This window comes from Electrona antarctica (assembly GCF_951216825.1).
Source record: "Electrona antarctica genome assembly, chromosome: 18".
NCBI lineage: Eukaryota > Metazoa > Chordata > Actinopteri > Myctophiformes > Myctophidae > Electrona > Electrona antarctica.
Genome location: NC_136799.1, coordinates 32,388,272 through 32,410,563, shown reverse-complemented (window position 1 = coordinate 32,410,563; position 22,292 = coordinate 32,388,272). Strand labels below are relative to the sequence as shown.

At 42.0% G+C, this 22,292-nt stretch overlaps 1 protein-coding gene across 4 annotated transcripts in view; it reads right to left on the bottom strand.

Annotated features, from left to right (window-relative positions):
- Positions 1-114: 114 nt before the first annotated feature.
- The window catches only part of bahd1 (bromo adjacent homology domain containing 1), a 34,284-nt gene continuing 12,106 nt past the window's right edge, over positions 115-22,292 (bottom strand). For all 4 annotated transcript variants that reach the window (XM_079528902.1, XM_079528900.1, XM_079528903.1 and 1 more), the window contains exons 2-7: positions 14,770-16,542; positions 8,341-8,750; positions 7,739-7,898; positions 7,318-7,397; positions 5,443-5,534; positions 115-4,082 (exon numbers count right to left, since the gene is read on the bottom strand). In XM_079528902.1, the coding sequence (XP_079385028.1) occupies positions 3,890-4,082; positions 5,443-5,534; positions 7,318-7,397; positions 7,739-7,898; positions 8,341-8,750; positions 14,770-16,411 (2,577 nt within the window). In that variant the 5' untranslated portion in view covers positions 16,412-16,542 and the 3' untranslated portion in view covers positions 115-3,889. The remainder of the gene's footprint in view (positions 4,083-5,442; positions 5,535-7,317; positions 7,398-7,738; positions 7,899-8,340; positions 8,751-14,769; positions 16,543-22,292) is intronic.

Genomic DNA, 22,292 nt, shown 5'->3' with positions numbered 1-22,292 from the left:
AATTCACTTAGTACTGTATGCCACCATGTGGGACAAATCTCTTACTACAGTTGTATCTCTTACTACAGTTGTAAATGTATTGATTTGGGGCTTAAAAATCACAACAAAAATCTGTTCAAACTCATATATTATTTATTACAATTAAATATTTTCTTATATTACAGAGGTCCATTTTAAACCATACAAATACTCTGTGCTATGAATAATATTTCCAAGATTTCCCCCAAACTCCATGCTAGTTTATGTACTAATTTCACACCTGGAACCAATGGTAAAGTATCATCTTTTGTACACCTGGGAATGAACAGAAATTGACGCTTCGATTCCCTTCTCACTCTTTTTGGTACAAACAATTCTTTGAAGTGATTCAAGATGAAACCAGCATCATTTCACAAAAAAAGAAAAGAATAAAAGGCATTTGGAACGTACAATAAAACAGAAAATACTTGTCATTTTCTCAATGGAAAAAAAAAACTTGGAATTGGGAAGAGGCACGAGGGGCCATGTAAGACATTGTAACTATCAAACATCTTAATTAAACATATGAGACCGTCGAACGATTCCTAAGGCAGATAGAAGTTTAGTGGTCAGGAACGCCTAAAGGGGTGTTTTAAACTGCAGAAATAAATCATACTAGTGCTAACTCCCCTGAACTAAACTGAAAGGTAGTGAACTAGACTCTCTCTGACTCTGCTATATTGTGCTGTGTGATTTACACCCCCATCATAGTTCAAAGAACTGTGGTGTCCGAAAATGGAAGCGTTATAGCGTGATGGTTCTCACACTTTTTCATTGGCTGCGGATCCCCAACTAAATAGACTTTGTGCCAGGGACACCCATAATAAGAGATTTATGTTAAAGAAATTCAAAATGATTAAAAATTGTCCAATACTTTCAAGATCGTTACAAAATGTTCAAAGATAGATGTACAAGCTGAGCTTGTATTGATTGTGATGCCGTATTTATTTATTTTTTTGCTGGGGACCCACCCCACTTTGAGAACCACTGTTAAAGCATGTCAGAGTTTTGCTGGAGACTATGATAATAACCTTTGGTTTCTTTCTTCAGAAGGCCAGGGCTTGAGTCAATCATTTTTTCACTTCAAGTCAGCTGAACATTTTATAATTTAATACCGGTATGACCAAATTGAAAGAAAAGTATCCCATCTCTGTCATTTGTCCATACAGTAGATTGGATGCATGAGGCTTTTCTGAATTTGAATTATGAATCTTTTCTTTTTTATTATTCCAATGCATAATAATGCACCATTCCGATTCAACAGTAAACTGAATGTGTGTCACCCAGGGAGGGAAGCAGAAAAAGTAGGCAGGTGCACTGCAAAATTCGGAGCTTTTGATAATTTAACTGTGTGTAACAATGGTACATTTACACACAGTAAATATTAACACTCAGGACTTGACAGAGTATGTTGGTATTTGAAGTCTGATTCAAACATTTTATCAAAAGTCTGAAATGAGCTGATCTAGGGTCACTTGCCATTTAGATGATAAGAATGAGATGGGGGCGCCTGGTGGTGGGTGGTCAGTGAACCAAGATCAGCCGTTACACAAATATAGGCTACGATCTATAATCAAGCGGTTTCTAAATGAAAGGCTGGGAATGTTCAATAAGGCAGTAATAGCAAGAGCATGGGGCGACGATGTGGTTTAAATCAGTGTACAGTATAAAACTCACCAGTGTGCAGAGGCGGCAAGTCTTTATCATAGGAAAGAAAGTGAGGGAACAGAAAAAGGGGAATAAGAAGGAAATGGTTCAAAACGTAATTTATATACTTCGTCTTGCACGAACGTCCCTTTCATAAAAAATGACGTATTTCCAACTGAATAAGACCAGGTCTAATAACACCGTGGCTTCCCTGTGGATCTCTGACATCATGTTAATGGAGTCATGAGGGTGACATTAGATGACCTCTGTCTTGCCCAAATAAGGAGGAACAGCAGATTGCGAATTCACAATAGTGTAAAAATACTAATCGATTTACTTCCTCGGCCAACTGGCAAGCATGCACAAGAAATGTGGCGTTGATCGGTCCAGCGGTTTGCAAAGATTAGCCGCGAAGAGACAAAGCCACACATACCCTAGACACCCTTAGGTCTAGAAGAGGTCTTCCTATGTGCCACACTGTAAAAAAGGGTTAACGTGGTTCACTTCAATTTCTATAGGAAATATGTCATTCTTGTGCAGTGAAAGGGTCATGCAGTGAAGTATAATATGCCTTAATCCAAGGGACATTTTGGTCCGACATATTGGTGTCTCTGTTAGTTATCAGACCTAATTCATATTGTATCTAAAATCCTTCCAAAACACTTCCTTCCAAAGTAAGTGTTAGGTTTTTTGTTTTTCTCAAGAGACGGGACATAATTGGCTCCATTGTGCAAGACAAGCTCACTCAATCACAGAAAGATACAAGGGTGGATTTCAAAGACTATTGCAAGCGACACACATCTTAGTTGCTTCATCTTAAGGACAGTGCAGCTAGGGAGAGGCAAAACGTTAGACCTCCTTTCTAATCAGGAATGAACTTTGTTCTTCTAAAACTCTATACCTCTTTATAATTATATATTTGAAAATAAATAATATGTTCTCAATACAGAAATAAATACATTTCTTTTAGAAACAGGAATGAATCATCACATATCTAAATGCTACAGTGAATACATTTCTGATCACCTCATCCATGAACAAATTAAAAATATGTGAGCAATTGATACCATCTGCCATGAAGAGAGACTCATCCTGATATATAAAAGCAAAATATACAGTCGGCTGACACGGAGATCAAATCACACTTGGCCAACATCTAGCATATAAAAACAAGATATTTCTAGCATTGGGGCAATACAATTACCTTCCTGTCTGACTTGACATGAAATCACACAAATCTGCTTGAATTGTGCTCTTTGCTGAAGTAGCAGCGTGCAAAAAAACAAACAAAAAAAGATATGAAATGAAGGTGTAATGTTATGAAAAATGATCTATTATTTGATCTCTTTCAGATGTTTAGTGTTGAAGCGTATTTAGGCAGAACACCACTCAGCTTTGCCGTTGTCTCCTTTTGTACAACAAGGGTCAATAGATGGGTGTCTAAAACCAACCCGCTGTTGAGGAAAGTCCTCTCCATAACTTTGCTCAGACTACATCATTTTTGCTAACAGACTTTTGCTTATGCATGTTGACAAAACGGCAAGAAATGAAGACTTAACAGTGCATCTTTTCTATGAAGCCTATAAGGTTACATACCCTCACACGATGCCTGTGTGAGTGCCGCATATGACAAATATGATTATGTCCTTATCCACTAAGTAATATCAATTTCATCTTGCTTTACTTTCAACACTATCTCACGTTGTTACTCTTCCATCCACTGTAAGTGAGTAGGGGTACATCTCAAATATCTTTAGCCAGGGTATTTCATTGAGATAGTTTACATATCTCCTGTCTCTTCAACATCTATCAAGTATCATATAAGATAAGACCTACGGCAGCATTTCTACAGCAGATTACAGTCTATGTTCTTCACAGAGACAACTCATACCAAGGCGACCATGTATGACAGGGACCATTTACATTGCCATAATATTCTCCTAAGTATTGATTAGCCTATTTCTCATAGTTTCCTAATGTGTAGCATCTCCAGATAAATGAGACGTAATCCTCTGTGAAAAGAGCTCGTTTCTCAAGTCTTCTGGTTCAATGAGCCACAGGGGACTTGTATCTCTGTGCGACAGCAATTCCAGTGCGCCTCTCCTCTGGTGGTGGACGGCAACACACAGCTAGCAAATGTTATGGAACATGATGAAACTCAATAAACCATAATAGCATTATCTCATGTCCGATACTGGATGTGGTCATACTGTTTGTGGTGCTGCTACTGCAGATTCTTGAGGAGACGTCCGTAGCGGAAGTCGTAGACGTGTCGACAGACAAACACCAGCTCCGGGTCGACGTCGTCGGGCACACAGCGGTGGGCGGGGATGGCATGGCCGACAGCAGACGGCACCACGACGGAGGTGGCACTGTCAGGTACGCCGTTGCTGCGGCACTTCACCAAGGCACAAAATCTTCAACAAACATGAAAAACGGGAGTTCTTAACCCATAAGACCTGGAAAGCATCTGTGTGCCATTTTTAGATTTTAGTCACTTTATTATCCATTATTTTATACTTTGGCTAGTCAAAAATAGCAGATCTACAAGCTCATAGCTTGTACGAGCTTGTTATGAGCTATTGTTGTTTTATCGTGAAGATTTGTGCAAATATCTGAACATTATATTCTTTAGATTAGAACTTTTCTAACTCAATCTTTGCTTCTGGGGGGTCTCTGGAACACAAATTATTTTGATATGTGGGTCAGCAGCCAAATACACATACAATTAACCCATTGAGACCTGGAACGCATCCATGTCACGTTAGCGTTTAACCACATTAACCATTAACCCATTTTGGGTGGGAACCCCTTTTGGTGTTTTAAACATTATGTTATAATTTAGCTATTGAAAAATAGCAGATCTACAAGCTCATAGCGCACCACCGAGTGGCGCGCTATGAACTTGTAGGTCTGCTATTTTTGAAAAATCGTTAAAATGTGCCTCAAATCTTTCCGAAAATTGTCATGATTTAGAAAACTTTTTTTTTTAATTTCGACGTCAGGCCTGAATGGGTTATGAGGACCCTTGGCATGAAAACATTTGAGGACCACATATTTTTCAGTGTGTTAACAAAAACACATTTTGTAAAAACAATTGTCTTTTACCTCCAATATATCCTACGCATCAATGTGATCGCCATTAGCACTGATTCATCCTTCTTTTTTTCTCTTATAATTTTTGATCCCACGATTTTGTAACCCATTTTTCACCCCTGTGTCAATTATCTAATGTGATCCTGGGCTCTGCACACCCTCCGCCAACCTAGTCCCCATATATGGGGGACATGGGGAGAGCAACGGACTTGAACTCATGCTTCCTTCATGCCTGAGTGTCCAAGTTGCTCCTTTACACCTGACAGGGGGGAGTTTCCCTGGTTGGACGTAGCGCGTGGAAGGAACACGTTATTCCAACCAGTTCCTTTCCCCTCCATCAGGGGCCCCGGCTGGCCAGGGGGAGGCAGTTTAGAGACCAGGATTACTGCATGTTTTTTGTGAGGGTACCTACCCTAGGGGACACGGGGAGAACATGCAAACTTCACACAGAAAGGCCCTTTCGCCAACCCCGCCTCAGGTATGGGCACTGATGACGCGGAGGAGGAAACACGCCGCCAGCACCCACAGCTTCCCGAGCAGGAATCGAACCCAGGACCTTCTAGCTGTGAGGCGACATCACTACCAACTGTGCCACCGTGCCCCCCGATTCATCCTTCTACAGTTCCTTTTACAATTTACATGACTAATCATGCCCAGAAAAGATAGTGATGCCATTCTTACCGACAGTACTGTGCCAATGTCAGGACATAGCACTTATCTTCTATACAGGCCACACTGTTTATATCCTGGTGACGAGATGCAAAGATCTCATTCTAGGGACAAGAAGAAAAGAGTGGGGGTGAACATGAAATCCTTCATTGGATTCCCCAAAAAAACAAGACAAATCCCTGATCATCTGATTATGAGCTGCTTCACATCTATCGTCACGCCACTTTGAAGTTCATTGGTCAATATTTTCGAAACTAAATAAGGTGAGAGGACGTAGAATATGCACATCGACAGGTGGTGAAAAGTTTGTGTCTAACTCAGCCAATCCTTTTCAAAACATAAGGTAACATTGATAACCTTTTATTAAGAAGAGAAATCTACTACATACATACTCTTCAAACCATGACACCGAGGGGCTTAAACCAGGAAGACGAAATTAGACACTTCCTGTAGAAACCTCCTTGGCTCTTTTTGGAGTACTGCTTCTCCACAACTGATTCTCAAAAAATATTGTTCAAAAAATATACTTTTCAAAGTATCTCTTGTTCAAAGTTGGCCTCCTGCGTGAATTAATCCAACCTGGTGCATATGTGCTCGTCATACTAACTCACAGTAGTTGGTGTGTATCACATATAGATTCTTAGGTTTCTTTACTCTTTATACCCTTGGGTTTTGTCTGTTGTTTTCTTGATTGTTCATTACTCCCATCTACTCAATCAGTGTTGATGTGTCACACCTTCAGTAACAGGCGTGGCACCAAAATGTGGGTGATTGATTGAACAATTGGGGAACCTCATTATTATAAAAGAACAAACTGTGTATGTTCACATGACCTGATGAAGATCAACAAGATCGAAACGTTGTCAGACTAACTAATAAATAAAGAAGTATTTTGTACCTACAGTATATGGTGTGCTGTGTGGGCTCCATCCGTCTACTAAAACTAAATAAGGTATCAACAACTTCAGCCGTTTTTTAGGCTAATTTAGTAGAGTGAGGCTAGATGAATGTCTGCACTGCAGTATCTTATCTTAGTAACTTTCAAGTAAACTGCACTTACAGTGTAACAGACCTTTAATTACAGCGCCCCCATCAGGCCACTAAGGGTCATATCATTGTGCAGGTAAGTTTGCATTATCATTATCAATCATTGGTTCTACCATTTACCATCTCACAGAAATTTGCCAACAGCAGCAGGACCTAAATCAGCACAAAAACAATAGGGTTTCAGGCCTTCAGGCTTGACCTCCTAAACATGTTCTACAAAAGACTACATCTGTATAATAAGTCTGTGTACAGACTACAGACACAGAACAGAAAGAATACTTCCCTCAAAGGGAGCCAAAGATCTACCAATCTCCTTCTTGGTTGTGTTTAATGTTTATTAGAGTTGTGATGAACGGTTAGACTGCTTGGTGGTTAATTGTTTTTAGAGACTGAACAAAGTTCTGTTTGTTCCTGAGGGAGATTACTGACAACAAGAAGCAAACACAACAGTCGCTGTTCCTAAAAGGAATATATTGTGTGTGTGTGTGTGTGTGTGTGTGTGTGTGTGTGTGTGTGTGTGTGTGTGTGTGTGTGTGTGTGTGTGTGTGTGTGTGTGTGTGTGTGTGTGTGTGTGTGTGTGTGTGTGTGTGTGTGTGTGTGTGTGTGTTTCACGCTTGTTTGCTTGCTTCTGCATAGTACCATATGCATGTGTAATTACAAAATCAACTTCAAAATCGCAAACTATTTTAATAGCAGCACCAACAACTTCTCACAACACAATACAGAGTGTTGCCAATAAGGCATTGACAGAACATAGCTGAATGTGCTGTATGAAAAAGCTGTAAAGAATGTAGAAGAAACTCTTGGGAATAAAATGTGGCATAAATTTGGGCTATTCACCTCACAATGCATGCTGGGATTGCGTCCCCCCTGCGTGTGTTCAGGCCGGTAGTACCAGAACAAACTCATCATCATCTCTCCTGAAGAAAAAGACACACAAAGATGGAGTACACTAATTGAGATTTCAAGCAATATTACAGCCATCATTCTCTAAAATAATATAATGATGCATGACTACGCTGGTGCGTGCACCAAAAACAGCAGATCGGCGATTTTCGGCTTCAAGATTATGGTTAAAAATGACAAAAAAGGCAAAATGGTATTAATAAAATCACCATCCTAAAATGATGATGTCATCATAGTTCATGTATAGTAAATACAAATATATGTGTGTGTGTGTGTGTGTGTGTGTGTGTGTGTGTGTGTGTGTGTGTGTGTGTGTGTGTGTGTGTGTGTGTGTGTGTGTGCGTGCGTGTCCTACCTGACTCTGGGTCCTCCCAGAGGGCAGAGATCTTGGCCACAAAAGGCAGAGATTTCTTCCTGGGTCCAGATTTCAGCAGAACCGTGTCTCTGACCTGGATCAGCTCTTCATCCCTCTGGACCGCCTCGAAACACTTCCTCAACACCAGAGTCTCTTCCCCCTGAGAGACGGAGCACACAGACACCTCAACCCATTAAAGGGGAATTCTGAATTAGCCATTTCTTACATTAATCTGTTGTTATTATTATATCCAATAACGAGTGGTACATAATGGCAGAGTGGTATAATCAGGCAGAGTGGTATAATCAGGCAGAGTGGTATAATCAGATTACGGTAAGAAAAGCGCCGGTCCGGAATTCTCCTTTAAGACTTGCTAACCAAAGTTATCAGATCTGCAAGCTGATAATATTTTGGTTGCGCTACACGGATTATAAATCAGGCATTAGTAAGGGAATTGTAAACTGTTGTAAAGTCTTTTACTTGTAATGCATGACTGTGGTTTTGTCGGGATGAAAACCAGTGACAATGACATCGATCATTGTGGCTGTCACAATTCATTAGAAATGTTCTTTTTCATGTTGTCTTGATCATGGACCACGTACCACAGTGAAAACCTCCTTCTGAAATGGCAGGCCCACCGCCCGCCAGCCGTTGGTGTCTTTCTGCCGGTGGCCCTTCGACTGTTTGATGGCGGCTCGTCCTCCACCGTTGGCAGAGCCTGGCTTCTGTTTCTTATCCCTGTGGGGCGGGCAGACTGCCGGCCCGATGCCGCCGTTGCCACGAGCGCCAGACCTCGACCCGCTGGGCGCCTTGGCACTCTGTGGACACTCCCTCGCCACCTGTGGCGGCGGCTGTGGTTGGCTGGGGTCGGAGAGAGGTGTCTGAATGTGGGGCACCGATTGGCCGGCTGGAGGCACAGTGGGCACGGGGCAGCCTGTGAGGGTTCGAGGGGTCGGAGAGATGGGGATGAAGGAGGGGCTATGGTGGTCGTGCAGGGCTGATGAGTAATCGTCTGATGAGAGAACAGAAAGGGAGGGTTAGAGTAACACACACACACACACACACACACACACACACACACACACACACACACACACACACACACACACACACACACACACACACACACACACACACACACACACACACACACACACACACACACACACACACACACACACACACACACACACACACACACACACACACACACACACACACACACACACACCAAATAGTGACCCATGGAATTAGCCTTCTGACCACTGTGGAAAACCACTCTAACGAGGTTACATAATAGAGACATGAATGACAAACCATTCTTAATTAGTTCTGCCAAGGCAAATAGAAAAAAAGAGAAGGCAATTAAAGCCAATTAGAGCTTCTGTCAGAACACACACACAATATTCACACCAAGGCTGCCAAATATCAATTTTGATTCTGTCCCATGCGACGCGTGCACGCGCGCAGGGGGGAGAGAGATGTGATCATGTGTAATTAGTGCTGTTGAATGAGGTCATGAACAGGCGGACACATGCATACTTGAGTGTGTACTTTGGTGAAATGACCACAGGCCTGTTGAAAATCTGTGTTCACGTGCAGTGGAGGAAAAAGTACTCACAATTTGTACTTCGGCTATTTTCAATTGGACGAAATGTATAGGGCTGAAGTGGTTAATGTGTGTTCTGTAATAATAATCAAAATATTATAGTGGAGTAAAAGCACAATATTTGGATCTGAGATGTAGTGGAGTAGAAGTAAAAGTATTGGAAAATGTACATAGTTACTTTCCACAACTGGTGCTCTGCTCACATGATCACTTCACCCTATCTTTAAGACCTACGTAGCTCGTCTGCTTCTGTGGTTCTCATTCAAACAGAGAGACAAATGGCAGACACTTCGTGTTGTGGCACACTACACTCCCTCTGACATTCCAAAATAGGGGACTCAGAGACACTTTTTGGTATAACGATTAACAAGGTGATTTCTAACTCTATAGCCTTATCATTGCCATGCATATCAAAATGACTGTATTAGGAATTCATATTACTCCACATAACCAGCCTTTCCAAACGCACACAATACTACTTCTACTATTTGGAATCAAGCAATAATAAGCAAATATATTACAGGGTTTGTAAATGTGGCAGCATGACACTTAAGACACTTTTCTGACACATAAACTCTAATACTATGCGTGTCTTTCTATTCAGTAGAATTTCCTATTGTACACTGAACCACCAGAAGGGCTGATATTCCATATACCGTACAGTACAGCTATAGAAGAACACAATTTTATGGGGGGTTTCACCTCTGGGCCATTCTAATTTGTCATGCTCTGTGTGTACTCACCCAATAATGAATTGCCGTGACCCTGTGACTGGCGGTCAGTTCTTGTCATATAGTATCAAATCCATGTGAAAGTTATTATTTTGTAAAATATCTCCACTATTCCACAAGATTCACACAGACCATATCATCTGTAAATGATGGGAATTCGCAGCAGTACTAAGTGCATGAAAACCTCCTTAAATGAGCGCATACGTAATCACAAACCACCAGGTGTGATTTCAATTACCCCACACCATCTGCAAAACACCTAGCAATTTGAGATTATGTGTGCACTCATTGAAGAAAGTTTTCATATAATTAGTACTGCTGTGAATGTTATGAAATTGTGTGTTCTATGGCTGTATATATGCAGAAAGCAGGTACAGTAAGGTAAAGCTTACTGTCCCAAAAGGAACAATTGGTTGTGCAGCGGTTTCACAGTAAACCCAGTACGCTGTACAGTCCCCCGAAATCACACAAGATAATTAGATGCAACATATAGGGGGGGAAAAAGGAATACATCATGCAATCTTGTATTGAATTAATTCTAGGGCTAACTGGACCACTGGACAACTGCATTCCTACTGGATACTGTAGCTTTCGATACAGTCTCCCACACCATGTTCCTTGATCGCCTCAGATCGATTGTAATTCTGTTTATGTAATTGTAATTCTGTTTATGTCAATATACCAGTTAATGTAATCTAGAGTGAATGCACTAACTGTATTTGTTTTTCTGTAATGTATTTCTTTTTTTCTTTTGTGATATCTGTAATTTTTATTTCAAAATGTTTTGTATGTATATTATTCTGTGAGGACCCCAGGAAGAATAGCTGTTGCCAGGTGTAACAGCTAATGGGGATCCTAAATAAACTAAACCACCTACCTTGGCCTCACAGACATAGCCCTCTCCTGGTTCCAGTCATACCACTCCAACAGACAACAGTTTGTCACCATCAACTCCTCTAGAATACCCAGCCCCAGTTAACCACGATGTACCGCAAGTTTCCGTACTTTGTCCACTACTGTTCACCATATACATGCTCACCCTGGGTCCAATTATTCGCCACCATGGTCTAAGCTTTCACTGCTATACTGACGATACTCAACTGTACCTAAGCACCACACCTTCCACTCAGCTCCCCCCTCTGTTCCTTGTCAACTACTTCACTGAAATAAAAGCCTGGATGACCACTAACAGTTCTAAAACAGAGCGGACCCTGCGGTTCTTGGACCTCCTCTCTGTTCCCAAGGCAAACACGCAAACCTTGGGGGACAGAGCCTTCAGTGTGGCAGCACCCACCCTTTGGAACTCTCTCCCAATGTAGATTTGCCATGCTCCAACACTGGACTCTTTTAAGGCTGCCTTAAAAAGACACCTATTCTCTCAGGTTTATGGCATAGTTGTTTGTCGTTTTGTTTATTGTTTGTTTGGTTGTTTTTTTGTAAAAAGGTCCTTGGGTTCATGAAAGGCGCTATATTAATTCAAGCTATTAGTATTACTACCGGTAACACCATCTTAATTAGTGTGGTTGCCCTAACAGGGCAACCAGACTATTGTTATTGTACATTTGGATACTTTGCCGCACTACTCCTCCCACAGCACACACTCGAGCCATATGTCAAATCGACCGGCTTAATCGGGAATCGTGTGCTTGTATTTTGCTAAGAGATCCGTTGTATAGTTTAATTGATATTACTTAATTAGTTCTCCATAGAATTATAATGGGGAAATCGAAGACTAAATTTAAGTATTTTTTTCCCTTGGAGACCGTAAGCGCCATATTTACAAGACTTGGGGGGAGGTTCATAATAATTATGAAAATTAATTGAAAGGGAATTACATCAGTCGGCCTCATGGTGGCGCTATTACAGCCCACTTCGCGTTTTCCCCTATAACTCTTGAACCATAAGTCGTCAAATCAAAATTTCTTCTTTCTGATGCATTTCCACATATAGGCCACGCCCATTTTCGTCTGGGAAAAAAATCCTGCAAATTTGAATTTTCTCCAAAACACACTTTTGGCTCCTCCTCCTACAGATTTTGTCCAAATCTCACAAAAATCGGCACACATGATCTCCAGACCTATCCGATAAAAAGACCAACTGCAGAATTTCGGTAGTGCGTATACTTCGTCCGTAATCGTCGTCCGAAGTTAGTAGGAGGGGCCTATTTTACAAAAAATGACACAAATCACGAACGGAATGTCCAAACCATCCCAAATTTGGAAAAGCAATTCCATTTTCATCCATAGGGGGCGCCGCAAATGCGAAAAATGTAACCGATTGTTGCAAAAACATGATTTTGGGGGGATAAATCCCTCAAAATACTTACTTACTTACGCATGATCACAAGGTTGACGCGACATTGTAATTGGCTAGCAACATTAGTGGGAGGGGCCTATGTAAGTGACTGCGGCAACCACACTTTGCACTTTTTCAAAATTGCAACCTTTCCAGTTTATATTCATATTTGAATAGAAAAGAGAGGTCGCACACAATGCGACGCATTGTGAGCTTGTAGATCAGCTATTTTCAAATGGTCGAAATGTATATAGGGTTGAAGTGGTTACAGTAATGTATGTTTTTCTAATCAAAATGTAAATCTCCAAAGTAACTAGTAACTAAAGTTTTCAAATAATTGTAGTGGAGTAAAAGTACAAATGTTGGCTCTGAGATGTAGTGGAGTAGATGTAAATGTATTGGAAATTGGAATACAGTCAAGTAAAGTACAAATACCTTAAAATTGTACTTAAGTACATTATTTGAGTAAATGTACTTAGTTACTTTCCACCACTGGGTTACCGGCAGGAGGATGAGTTAACAAAACATCAACAAAGAGAGAAGTATATGACCAAGCTGTCCGTCTGATGACAAAAAAGATTACGAACGAAAGGAGAGAGAAGTATGACTAAGACACAGAAGTGGTCAATGTTATCCTCAACTTCATATTGACATCTGTTGTCCAAATCATATCTCACACCAGGGCTGCAGGGCTGAATCATTCAGGCCGCGGTAGTCAAGTCATACACCCAGCCAGGCCACCCTATCCCTATACCCACATGCGTGTACGTTTGGATTACAACAGAGCCATAGAGTATAGACAGAGTTGCGACATTGAGGGGGCAGAAAACAGCCCGGTCACGTGGTTCATGTACTCGCGCGAGCCCTATCGACTACAATAGATTCTGTAAACTTCCGGTGTCCCTATTCGCCAATAGAAGTCTATGTAGAAGAGGACTGGCCCCATGAAGTGAACGTAGTTGTCGTAACTCTGTCTATACTCTATGGGCTCTGGATTACAAGTAGGGCTGCACGATATGGACAAAATTTCATATCTCTGTATTTATGCCAAATATTGCGATATCGATACGATATACGATATTACCGTTAAAATTCATATTCTACATTTTAAGTGTTGCAACACTTATACATACACGTGTGGGGATTGAAAAACCAATGGTGTAGTGACGGGCGGGAACCCCTTTTGGTGTTTTAAGAATGATGTTATACTTTAGCTATATTCGGTTTCAAAACAGGCCCAAAGGGCAACCAGACTATTGTAATTGTAACACTCTATTAGTGTGGTTGCCTATGCGCAACCATACTATTGTTCCCCTTACCTTTTCTTTTCAGTCATTGGTGTGGTTGCCAGACTATTGTAATTGTAACACTTTATTTTTACTGGAGTAAGACTTTTTTTGAAACGCTACTCCTCCCACAGTTTTGACTGTACGCACTTGAGCCATATGTCAAATCGACCGACTTCATCGGGAATGGTGTGCTTGCTATAGATAAATGTTGTATAGTTTAATTGATATTAATTAATTAGTGAATTCATTTTCCCCATTCACTTAACATGGGAAGATCTAAAAGTCCAACTCAAGTATTGTTTTCTCTGACACCATAATAGCTATAGTTACAAGACTTGGCAGGGAGGTTCATAATAATTACGTAAATGAATTATCATATAATTACATCGGTCGGCCTCAAAATTATTTTGTCCCTGGATTCCTTGGGTCATGACGCATCTCCCCATATAGGCCACACCCATTTGCGTCATGATAGATTTCTGCCATTTAGAATTTTCTCCAAAACACACTTTTTGCTCCTCCTCCTACAAACTTTGTCCAAATCTCACAAAAATCGGTACACATGATCTCTGGACCATTCCGTTGAAAACACCACAGGCGGAATTTTGATAGTGCGTATCGTTTGGCCGTAATCGGCTTCCGAAGTTAGTGGGAGGCGCCTATTTTACAAAAAACGCCACAAATCACAAACCAAATGTGTCCAACCCACCCCAAATTTGAATCAGATATCGCAGGTGGTTTAATCAACCAAAAGCCAAAAGCAATTCCATTTTCATCCATAGGGGGGCGCCGCAAATGCAAAGAAAATAACCGTTTGTTGCAGAATTTTTTTTTGGGGGCATAAATACCCTCCGAATTACTTACACATGATCACAGGTGTGACTTGAAATTGTAATTGGCTAGCAACGTTAGTGGGAGGGGCCTATGTAAGTGACTGCGGCAACCACACTTTTTTAAAATTGCGACCTTTCTAGTTAATACATACTGTGTGATGTGTAATATTAATGTTAGATTCTGATTTTGATATTGTATGGATGATAACAAAATGTAATAAATACACAAAGGCCTACATTTCAATGCAACATCAAGTCAAATCTTTCTGCTTACCTCGATTGACGCCGTGGTTACATTTGCTGCAGCCTGTGGCACTGTAGGAGCACCCTCCTCTGGTGATGGTGGGTATTACACTGGTGTATGCAGAGTAGCCACTGATCCTGCATGGCTCTCCATAGCACGTTCCCATTGAGGTGCAGCAGTACACTGGATGTGGGATCCCCGAGGGTTGGGGACCAGTGCTGGGCATTAGCTTGGGTCTTTTGTTGCCCTGTGGGCATGAAGTCATAGGAGGAATGGAGGAGGCTGGCGTATCAGGGTGGCTGAAATGGACGTAGTAACCGGGGAAGCAGGTGTATGTGTGGGGGCTGATGGCTAATGCCGCCGGGTGGGGTATGGAGTGGGGGGACTGAAGATGATGGTGGTGGTGATGGTGGTGGTGGTGGTGGAAGACCTTGGAAAGTGAACCTTTGTCAGGTTCTTCAAAGTTCTTCTCGTCCAGGAACAAGGCCAGTCTGTGACAGTACTCAACACACCTCTCCTGTGTACAGCAGTAGCAGGGGGAAACCTCAGTCTCAACTTTCTCCTCTTTGATAGGCTTTGCAGGTAGCCCCATCATAGACCTACAGTGGAGTCCAGGTTTATGGCACTGCTGATCTGTAGTGCTCCCCTTCCACTGGCCTCCCGGATCCAGAGACTCTGTTTTACACAAACTACAGCATCTCTGGATGTTTGATCCCACCTGGGAATGGGCTGGGTCCTGCGCAGCCTGTTTTCCATGCTTTATTTGCTGTGCATGCTGGGGATGTTTTGATTTTTTGGTCTGCGTGGTTGCTTCACACCCCGCCTTAAAGCTTGTCTCCTTTTGTGCCGTAGTTGTCGCTGCCTCACTCCCTGACTTGCAGTCGGACTTGCGTGGTCGTTTGTGTGAAGACGCAGTGCTGGTGAGCTTGAGCAGCGTTGCAGCAGTGAGACCTGCCTGTCGTCTGGGTGTCGGTGTAAGTAACGTCAGCCAGTCAATGCTCTCAGGCTCCACTTTTGACCTCTTCTTTTTCTTTTTAGGTGTCTCACTTATGTCTGGTTTCTCTCCCTTTGGAACCTTTTCAGTTTTAGCTCCCTTACAGCCAACGGCTGTGGCTTTAGTGAGAGCCTCACTGGGATGCTGCCGTTTCTTCATGTGAGTCAGAGAGCCGTCTCTAAAGAGAAGCAAGCTGTTAAAAGCCTCCGCGTTAAGAGAGGCCATTCTACGCCTGCGAGGCTCAGGGAAGGGCGGGGGCAATGGGAGTAAGGCTTCGTATTCATCAATTTTTGGTTCCAGTGTTTGTTGATTGGCTGTGGACGTTTTCCTTTGTCCAGGTTTGTTGTCAGACTTGGTCCTTCTATGAATGGAGATAGATCGTTTCCTCCGCTTGATGTCTTCTCTCTTTCGCTTCCCACCTCCTGATGCATCCATTTCATTATCCAGCACCTTCTTCTCCTCCAGACGGGTGAGCAGGACGCAGCAGTCCAGGGTGTCTTCATCGCCTACTATGGGTTTCTTCCTTCTGTGTGACTTTTTCCTCTCCTTTTTCTTATCTCTCAAGCGATTCCTTCTTTTCTGCCCTATTTTCAGTCGGCCTCCTGCACCTCCACTGCCTCCTTTGTCCTTCCGAGGCCTCCCTCGTTTTGTGGGGTGTTTCTGCTGAGCTCTGACCATGGTCTCAACATGGAGAAGCAGACCACCTCTTCCTTCCAAAGGTTCCCAGGGTGTGCTGTGGTGTGAGTCGGCTAGAGCGGCCCTTCAAATAGGCATCATCATGGGTCGACGGCTGGGCCCACACGCACCTCCTGGAGAGAGACAGTATGTATTTAGTAGTGCTACTTATTCATATGCCTTTATCTAAGCAAGGCTTAAAAGGACCACACCAGCCAACAATACATCATTGCCTATTAACAGCTTTGGCTATAAATCATACATACTACATTTTGGATTCATTTTTGGACTAGTGCTGTTCCCCTTTGAATGACTGATTCAGAGGAACGTCAAGGATTACAGCTTAGGCAATTGGCACCGGGTAAAACAAATACATACATACAAAATCGTGGGACAAAGAATACAAAAATCGCAGTTACTTTATGAACTCGATACCGTGGTATGCCTTACACAACCGCGGTATGGCGGTATTACGATTATTGCACCCAGCCTAGTACACAGAGATTCCTGGAATATCAAATATATCAAAATATCAATCTCACCTGAATAATTGAATAAATGTTGGTTCAACATTAATGATTTTAATCAATATTGAACCAATATTTTCTGCACTCTTGAGGCCTGGACGGCTGGCATAGCCGTCTGGGCACTGCTAATGCCAGCGACATTGACAGCGTAACAGAGTGTCACTGGTTCTCCTCTCGAACCTGATGTCCTTTGCTGCGTGTCACTCCCCATCTCTCTCTAATAATGGAAGGCATTGTTCTGGCCATAATACAAATCTAAACATCATTGCCATCATTTTAAAAGAAATCTGACTAACAATGATGTCACTGTCTGGAAGACGAGTTTGTTTTTCTTTTTTTAAGATATTTTGTGAGGCTTTTTCCCTTTTATTGATAGATTTACAGTAGCTTGACAGGAAAGAGGGAGAGAGATGGGGGGAAGACACGCAGCAAAGGACGTCGGGATCGGGACACGAACCCGGTTAGGGTTTGAGGTAGGTGGTCGATCTAATGACAGTCGGACCAATAGTATGTCGGAACTAAAGCCTGTACCCCTCCAGACAGCTTTCTGTCCAGTTCTCATGGGGTTTGAATGCTGTGAATATTTTACAGTACTCCCTTAGACCCCTGGAGTATTCCAGGGGGTCCCCGGCAACATGAGGAAGGAACAGTTTATTTTCACTATTATTTCACCAACTAGAAGTTAGCCCAATGAGAGAATGTATAAGAGTAACTATTCAGATAATAGGTTTCATTCTCTCCACTGTCAACTCCCTCCTACATTTGGAGGGGATCCCTAACCCCAACACAGATCTTTTTAAATGAAGGCCTATTATGTGGATCATTTTTGGGGTCTGTTCTTAATTTTTTTTTGCGGCTTTCGCCTTTATTTAAAAAAAGATTTATAGAGGGACAGACAGTAGGCTGACAGGAAATGGGGGAGAGAGATGGGGGGGTGACATGCAGTAAAGGCCGTCGGGATCGGGAGTCGAGCCCACGGCACACTGCCAGACTCGGGCTACCGGCCAAGGTGCCTGGACCGCTGAGCCACGGCCCAGGCCCATTTTTGGGGTATTTGACATGAAATGTAGTTTGAGCCACTGCCATAGAATTTCAGCCTAGGTCTTAATGGGTTAAGATGGGTGATTACATGTGGCTCTCTCCAGGTCTATTTCTGGTATCTGTTGTTTATAAATGGCTCATACTGTCTAGGACACCAACATTGTGATATGAACTAAATATTCTGTACTGATCTACCTATATTTTTTGGAATTTGAACTGCAGCCAGATGATGAATTTGCAATGTTACTTTTCTATCAATGGGGCAACTTTTCACTCGTTCTGACTTCTGAGACCGCGTTTGAATAGATTAATGACGTACACAACATTCACACTGTTCTTTAGATGTTGTTTTCATTGCCTGGTGTGATGATATAAACTTTTAATACTGGGAGAGAGAACTTTGTTAGCCCCATGGGGGAAATGTCAGTCTTCATTCAGGTGTTGGGTGGTCAGGTGGTTAATAATAATAATAAATACTTTGGTCTACGCTCTTTTTGCTGTACTTAAATTGTCACTGTATATTTGCATATTGTGGTACGTACTATATATGCAGTGATGTAAATAGGTTTTCAATGTAATGGGTCCCGGGATGCACAGGTGGTCATTCAAATGAGTCCCAAAGAATTCGTATGAGTCCCAAAAAAAATCACACCTGTGTGAAGTGAGTGGTGCAACTCCGTGAGGGGGTTCGCGCGGGGGGGGTTAGGGTTAAGGGGGGGGGGGGGGGGAGTTCCAGACCCCCAGGAATGCGCCCAGGGGGCCGGGCCGGTTCCGGCGTGCCGTGCCGCGTCCGAAACGGTTGAGAAATGACAGTTACCGTGTGGCGGTCCCTCTACTGTACTGTACTGTCACTGTAATGTATTGGCACCCCCCGAAAGCATCATATATACAGTTAATACGTGCGTGTGTGTTTGTGTGTGCGTTAGGTTGCGCACAGATGGTGAAAAACAACCATGCTATTTTTGTGCTCATACCCAGACACACACATAACTCCGTAAGGGAGTGGTTGCACCACTCAAAAATAATAATATTTTTTTTGTAATAAAAAAATATATATAAAAATATCAAATAGGCCTATACAGTATATTTTTTTATGTAGGCTAGTAGTATTAGCAAGCACAACTCAGTGAAGAAATACTAATAGTGGGCAACAGTGGATTTAACATAGCTTAATATACCAACCAAAAGTTGCAGTTGCAATTATTGTACTTTCCAAAATTGTGGATGTAAAATAATTTATTTGGAAAAGTGGAACTTAGAAGTTCCCTGTCTACAGGGAAGAATGGCAGCTGCAAAAAAGACAGATTCACAAGCTCTCAACGCGCCGCTGACGCGACGCGAGAACCTGCAGATGCGCCTGTCTCTGCACCGTTTACAACGTGTTGAGAGCTTGTAGATCAACGTGAACGAACCCTGACACCAGCGCTGCAAAAACAAACGTGTTGAGAACCCGCAGATGCGCCCATCTCTGCAGCGCCGTTTGCAGCGCGTTGAGAGCTTGTAGATCTGTCTGTTTTTGCAGCGCTGGTGTCAGGATTCGTTCACGTTACAGGCGGACATGAAGTGAAGTTCAATCAGTGCGTTGAATCAGCAGCAGCAACAAGCTAATAGCCAACACCACCACCACCAGTCTGTTAGCATAGCTTGTTGCTAACGATTTGTCACTCCGTCTTTTTCTTTTCTCTCTTTTATTATTTTTCCCCCCGACTTCACGGGTCGCGCATTGGGTTGTGATGAGACCCGATGTTGCAGCCTGTGTGTGACCGAAAGAGTTCTAGACTTCCACGTAGAACAGTGTGTGACCGAAAGAGTGCTAGACTTCCACGTAGAACAGTGTGTGACCGAGAGAGTGCCATAGTCTTCAGTGCAGCCAGGATAAAGTTGCGTCCACAGGATGCAGAGGCTTTTGGTTTATTGCGTCCCATAACTATAAAGTGCGTTTTGGGACGCAAAACGCACCCTATTTACATCACTGTATATGCAATATGTATTCAGTATCAGGAGCAGTGGGCTCTAGTTAGGGGTTACATATCTTTCACACGGACACTTTGACCGAGGCCGTGACACGAACAGGGACCTTCTGTTTCCCAGGTGGCCTCTCTGGCCCACTCAGCTATGGCCGCCCCAATACACAAGTGTCTTGCTCAGGGACACTTCGACATGTAGACTAGGACCAGGACTCTCTACCCACTAAGCTATTCACCATTTTTATAAATTTACTATTTACTTACAACGGGATACAGGGTGTTAATAATCAACTTTTAACCATTAATAGATCATATAATTCCTAGTTGTAAGGAATTTTTCAAAGGTTAAACTATTAATTTAGTCATTTATTACAAAGTTACTACATTTTCTAAACATTGTTCTAAGTTGTATATTTGTCATGTTTTTCAATTCATACTATCTTGCGATGTGTGAATCCTCTTGTTTATCAATATAAAAATCATCGTACAAAAAAAATCCCCCTTTCTTAGGGAAATAAAATGTGTTGTATTGGTCAATTCTGTATGAGTCACACTCACACCGCAGATATTCTTCTACTGTAGATAGTGTATTTTCTTATTGATTAATGATGAATTAATCGTTAACAAGTTTGGATTTTGTTTTAAATTAGCATCCCTACACCAACCCAATTTAATTTCACTCATATTAACGACAGCATAAATCAGATCTGCAATAAGTGATAGATGATTTGACCAAGCAGCTGGTAATTGCCTAGCGAAGCGGTTTAATCCTGAATTTAAATAAAAAATCTTGTATGTTATGATCTTTCAAATCATAACATGGGATTCCTTCTCAGGTGAAAAATAGGAAGAAATTTAAACAAGTAAACATGAATTGCCCAGAAATACACAGTGTTCTTCTAACAAACTAAAGTGGTTCATAAAATCCTTATTTTGGTAAATCTTTGACAGAGGCTTTTGTTGGGAGTTCCTCTTCACTTTCACATGAACAGAATGTTATGTGTAAGTGTATAATATTGAAAAAGAAGGAGAGGTCGCACATACGTTTTTTGCATGACTACGATGTAACGATGTTTTTTCTTTCTTCCTTCTTTTTCTACTGTGTGAGAGCAATGCACCGACTAGTCAAATTCCTCTGTGAACATACTCTGGCCAATAAACAGATTCTCTGGCCAATAAACTGATTCTGATACTGAAAAGCTGGGAACCTTCAACCTACTGCATGCAGTAGAAGGCACTTTCACTTTCAGAAGTTCTGTAATTCCAATGGGTGAGGAAGTGTAATATGAGGCAGTCATTGTATTAGAACACTTGACTCCCTGTGTGAAAAACACTTTCAGTATAGCGTGCGTGCGTGTGGGGGGGTACAGCTGCAGACAATTCAACCACTAGTTAGAGGTAATCACATTCAATGTGTGTATTTTAAAGACATGGAACCACCTTCCTATTAGAATCTGCTGTCAAAAACAATTATGCTGCTTCAGTTCAATCCCAATAAAAGGTTTCAGGATGCGGCTATTAGATGAAGTGTCAGTTTAGCCAGTTGTCAATCTGGGAACACATCTGCAAAACAAAGGGAAAACAGTGCCCTCTTTTCCTTTGAATTTGTCAACAGTCTGTCTCGAGAGACTAGCCAGTTGTTGAACAAGCTTCCATGTCTCGTTGGATTAATACCAACGTTAACTTGCAGTCTCACAGTTAAAGTTAAACTACATAAAGTGCCCCTCGGTGCACAGGTCTCCACCAGGGCAGGTCAGGATGTGGCCTATAATAGGCCAAAGTGAAAAGGGTGCCATTTCTTCTTACGCCTTCGATGGCAATTGGATGATTTGAGGCATTTTGTTCCAAAAATGTGTTTTGCAAAACCCACCTGTTGGTGGCGCTATAACAGGCCATTGTGAAAAGGGTGGGATATATTCCTCAGCCTAGTAGGAAAGTCAGTGAAAGATTTCACGTAAATTGGACGCTGCGTTCATGTCATGATTTGAGGCTTTTTGTTCAAAATGGGCCAATCCTGCAAACTTTGAAAGCCAATGTTAGCCAATTATGATGGAATATGAAATATCGGACAGATCCGTCTTGAACACATGACAGACAGACAGACAGACAGACAGACAGACAGACAGACAGACAGACAGACAGACAGACAGACAGACTCTCCCCATGCCTTCGGCCCGGTGGAGACAATTAACAGAGGATTTTTCTGTACAGCAGAATAATGAAATTAAAAGCTTAAAATGTCTCTGTCCTCAGTATATATTCTTTCATACATGTTGGTCTTTTGGGAGTCTAATACTACCACTTCATAATTAATGTTATTATGACATTGTTTCTTCCACCATTCAAAGA